The 4,715-nt window shown below is 39.8% G+C and overlaps 1 protein-coding gene across 2 annotated transcripts in view; it reads right to left on the bottom strand.

Annotated features, from left to right (window-relative positions):
- LOC106515065 (secretory carrier-associated membrane protein 1) overlaps positions 1 to 4,715 on the bottom strand; it is a 28,430-nt gene that overhangs the window by 9,505 nt on the left and 14,210 nt on the right. For both annotated transcript variants that reach the window (XM_014004677.1, XM_014004678.1), the window contains exons 3-4: positions 3,681 to 3,788; positions 119 to 230 (exon numbers count right to left, since the gene is read on the bottom strand). In XM_014004677.1, the coding sequence (XP_013860131.1) occupies positions 119 to 230; positions 3,681 to 3,788 (220 nt within the window). The remainder of the gene's footprint in view (positions 1 to 118; positions 231 to 3,680; positions 3,789 to 4,715) is intronic.

Genomic DNA, 4,715 nt, shown 5'->3' with positions numbered 1-4,715 from the left:
TAACTTGAACACCGTGCAGCATGTATGAGTGTGACGTAGAAAGTCAAAGCTACTGTAAGTGTGTGCAGATTTTCTGCAAACATCACTGCTCTGTTGTGATTTACTGGCTCATTCTGACCTCCTGAAGCACTGAGTGACTGCATCTCTCTCTCCCGGCGGTCCAACTCTGCAGCCTTCCTTTCCAGCTCCTCCTGCCTCTTCAGCAGCTCAGCAGCTGCTTGTGACGACTCCTGTGCACACAACAAACAGCCATCATCTCTCCATGATACATTTTGCCAACAGTTTTTAATTTTAGATCATGGGATGTTTTTATTCTGACGTTTGGAACAAGTATATTTTTCTACTTGTTATTTTTTAAAAACATGTTTCCAGTAGACTGCCTTCATAAACAAGTTGCACCAGAAGTCATTTCCTTCACAAGCAGTGGTTTCTTTTAGAGTCTGTATGCAGAATGTTCTGAGACAAACTGCCTCCAACAGAGATGCTTTTTGCTGATAGTCAGCATAAAAGCAGCTCTACAGTTAATACACTGGGCACAACGTCAGAATCCTGTTAAGCAGTGTAGAAGTAAACAAAAAAGGTGCTACGCTCTGCTTTCTATACTCGGATGCATCAAGACAACTATTGGTTCACAAAATCCACACTTTCGTTTGGTTTCTGGCTCTTGCTTTTCAGTTTGCTTTTTCTACTTCGTAAACAGTCCAGAAAAAAGAAAAAAACTTTCATATGTTTACATTATACATTACTTTTACATTCATATTCAATATATAATTCATTTGTAAAATATCACTGAGCTATTCTTATAACGTGTGTTTATGTAAAAACTGAAAGAACGAAGCAGTTAGTCATGACAGTCCCCCCTCCAGCTCTCGGAGGAGTAAGACACTCTTTCCTTCTCTCCTGCCCTTCCTTATCTTTCCCTGCTTTGCTGCAAGGAGGCTTCTCTACATTTTTCATCCGAAACTAGAAATTATGGATATTTCAATTTTTATGGATTTGGTCAGCTGGTCTCTCAATAAAATTTTTGGACCAAAGTTTTTCTTCTTCCATTGTAGTACATGTTAAAGGTGGGACCTCTGTTCTTCTCTGTTCTGGTTTATATCTGGACTCTGATCACTGGATTCTGCAGATTGACTGGGTGGTCTCCTGGTGTTCTACAAAACAGCGTCGGTGGCTGTTCATCTCCTGGCTGCCTGACCAATTTGATGGACGGCCGTATTCTATCAGCACTCGGATATTTGCCTTGAGCGAGCTGGACTCGGTCTGTAAGCGGTTCTATTGAGGGTTGCGGGCCGGCTGCGGTCCCTGGACTTTGCTGGCCAGATGGAATTGATCTGGGAGAAGCTGATAGATCGGCTCGGTGGAATTTGTCCACATTATTTGTCTGATAGGATTCAACACCTTGAGATGCACCAGCAGAACACTAAAGCAGATGGAAAATTGTTGTTGTCTGCGTGTCTCTTTCTGTTCCCAAAACAACTGATTACAGAATCTGGATCTCCCCGACAACGACCTTGATCTGTTGACTAAATTCTTCCTGGCTGGATTACGTCGACGAGGCTCTGCCCCCCACCTCCCCACTCCTCTCTCACCTGTCTGATTTGGTTTCCTGAGCAGGCTGAGGGCCACACAGAGTGAACAGTTACATCAATATTCTGAACTATGGCTGGGCTGGTTCTGGGGACTGGATTCTTCGGGCCCCTCTAAACTTATTCCTCTGGCTAATAAATCTGCCCTATGCAGAGTTTTTTTTCATAAACACCATAGTGTGTCACAGTGTTGATATAATATGATGTTTTTGCTTTTTTCTTCATCTTCCCTCGTGTGTTTTTTTAGTTTTTCTGTTGTTCTGTTGTTAAGATAGCGCAACTGTGTTTTGCTGCATGACCTGTCTTAACTGCCCCCTCCCCTGATTGTACAGCACCTTGTGAAATTATTTCTGTGAAAGGTGCTATATAAATAAAACTTTACTTACTTCCTTACTTTCTAGTTCAAGTTGTTCTCCACTGTTATAAAATCCTATCTTTTGTGAGGTACAGGTGGCATTCATCATGTTTACACAGCTCATTTACACAATTTTCCTGAAGTTAGAAGCATTTGCTGAACCTGACGTGGCATGTTCGTACGAACCCTTTGTTTGAAAAAAGTAAGAGAAATTTAGTTTAAGAATAAAAAAATGTTTTTACATGAGGCCCGGTGTTTTTTTGTTGCCACATAATGTGCAAACTTTGTGTCTTCTTGTTTGGGGTAAAGCCCACAAAGGTGATGAACCAACTCATCCATTTTGGTTTTATTTTCAGTTTTCCGCTCCACTTGATATGAGAAATCTTTGGCATTGACTGCAGTTTACCTGAACTAGGGCAAGTGTTAGGTGGACGAGTCAAAAGCATGATTTATCTGAGGAAAAACCTGATTAATCACAACAAAATATACAATAAGTTGGACAGAATCACCCGCTTCGGATGTTATCATCCATGAAATGGACGTTATTAGGCGTTATCAGTCCCCTAGAATGGCTTCAGAATGTCCCGTCTGTGCCGGTTAGCAGGTTCCCCGTCCCATAGAATGGTTTCTGATTGTTATCAGCTGGTTAGTATGAGGTATAAAACCACTATCTGGTTAACATGAGTCATAAAACCACTATCTGGTTAACATGAGTCATAAAACCACTATCTGGTTAACATGAGTCATAAAACCACTATCTGGTTAACACGAGTCATAAAACCACTATCTGGTTAATATGAGGTATAAAACCTCTATCTGGTTAATATGAGGCATTAAACCACTATCTGGTTAATATGAGACATAAAACCAGTATCTGGTTAATATGAGACATAAAACCACTATCTGGTTAATATGAGACATAAAACCACTATCTGGGTAATATGAGGCATAAAACCACTATCTGGTTAATATGAGGCATAAAACCACTATCTGGTTAACATGACGCATAAAAAATCTGGTTAATACGAGGCTTAAAGCCACCAAGGTTAACCTTAGAGCAGATGATATGGTTAGCACTAACCTCCGACAGATGTATATTGTGGCCTTTCAATAAGGCAATGGGAATAGTGTCGGACCAGAGAGTGGAAGTCCAGGGTTCGAGTCCGACATGGACACAAAAAATTATTACAATATGCTTTGGTTATTTACACACTCATTGTCATTAATATATTAACCCACTAGGGGGCACTGTCGGGACAGTCTGAAGCCTAGAAGGCACAGTAGGGACCCTCTGAAGCCATTGTATGGGACTGATAACACCTAAGAACGTCCATTTCATGGACTGACAACATCAGAATCCCCTGACAGAATTTGCCTCATACACATTGGATGAACTCTTTGTTTTGACAGATCGTCAACACATTTTAATTCTCCACCTTGTGATCTGGCTGCTGCACCTGCTGTCCTGGACCAAGACAGGTAAACTGAACGCTCCAGGTTTTATCCACAGCCCATTTCATCTCTAATCTGAAAAGTGTTTCCTGCTGACTCAAACCGTTCTGTTGTTACAGTTAAAACACCACATAAAGAAGCTTCATGATGTTAACTGTTGAAGAACTTCACTGCAGACCTTCATTTTAAGTTATCAACATATTCTCAAAGTATCACTGATGTTTCTGCTCTTGTTTAGTCAAACTGTTCCTGTGGGCAGAGGCTCTGCCTGTGTTGAGTCCTACCTGTGTTTGAGGCTGCGAGTAGGCCGGAGGCTCCTCCGTGGGTTTCATGATGGCGGGCTGTGTGCCGACCGTGAGGCCTGCCGTCTTGGGAGCCATGCCTGCAGGTGTCTACAAAGACCACATACTTAATACAGTTTTACTTAATGAGTCCAATAACACAGCGAAACTGCAAACTATGTTTCATTGTGAATGTATCTGTCCACATGGAATTTAGATATTTCTAACTTTTTATTTCTCAAATTGTTTATTTTCATTTACAAAAAATGGATCAAATGTCCAAACAGAAAAACAATGTTCCCTGAAAACTACTTCATCATACTGTACTTGCTCTATTTCTGTCCCCTTATGCTCATTTTAGCTGCAGTTCGGCTAATTTTATGTTTTAGCTACAATTACACTAATTGCAGCTTTAGGATATAATTTTTCTACTTTTAGCTTTAAGTTAATGTTTTGCTAGTTTTAGCGTTTAGCCTAAGATTTGTTCATTTTAGCATTTAGCTACAACTATTCATCAGCTTTTACCTGCTTTTTCCTTTTCAGGGTCACGGGTGTCACTGGTGCCCATATCCAGCAGTCACTGGTGAGGGGCGGGGCCTGGGGACAACCTGGACTGGTGTCAAGTCCATCACAGGAAATAGCTACAGGTTTTCTAATTTCTAACTTTTTATCTACGATTTTGCTCATTTTAGCTTTTTATTTTTAGCATTTAGCTACAAGTTTGGTTATTTTAGCTTTTAACCAATGTTTTGCTAGTTTTTAGCTTTCGTTTAGTTTTTTATAGCTTTTAGATCCAATTTAGCCTTTTTAGTAGCTTTTAGCTCCAGTTTTGCTTATTTCAGCTTTAAGTAAATGGTTTAGTAATTTTAGCTTTAATAGAGTTTTGTTATTGTCGCATATGGCTAATTTTTCTATTTTCAGCTTTTACTTATTATTTTGATGATTTAAGTTTCTCTTTTAGTTGTTTTAACTTTAAAGGGGCAATATAATGTAAAATCAACTTTTTTGAGTTTTATATCATGTTATAATGTTATACTC

The sequence above is a fragment of the Austrofundulus limnaeus genome, unplaced genomic scaffold, assembly GCF_001266775.1.
Source record: "Austrofundulus limnaeus strain Quisiro unplaced genomic scaffold, Austrofundulus_limnaeus-1.0 Scaffold26, whole genome shotgun sequence".
Lineage (NCBI taxonomy): Eukaryota > Metazoa > Chordata > Actinopteri > Cyprinodontiformes > Rivulidae > Austrofundulus > Austrofundulus limnaeus.
This window is presented reverse-complemented; position numbering and strand designations above follow the sequence as displayed.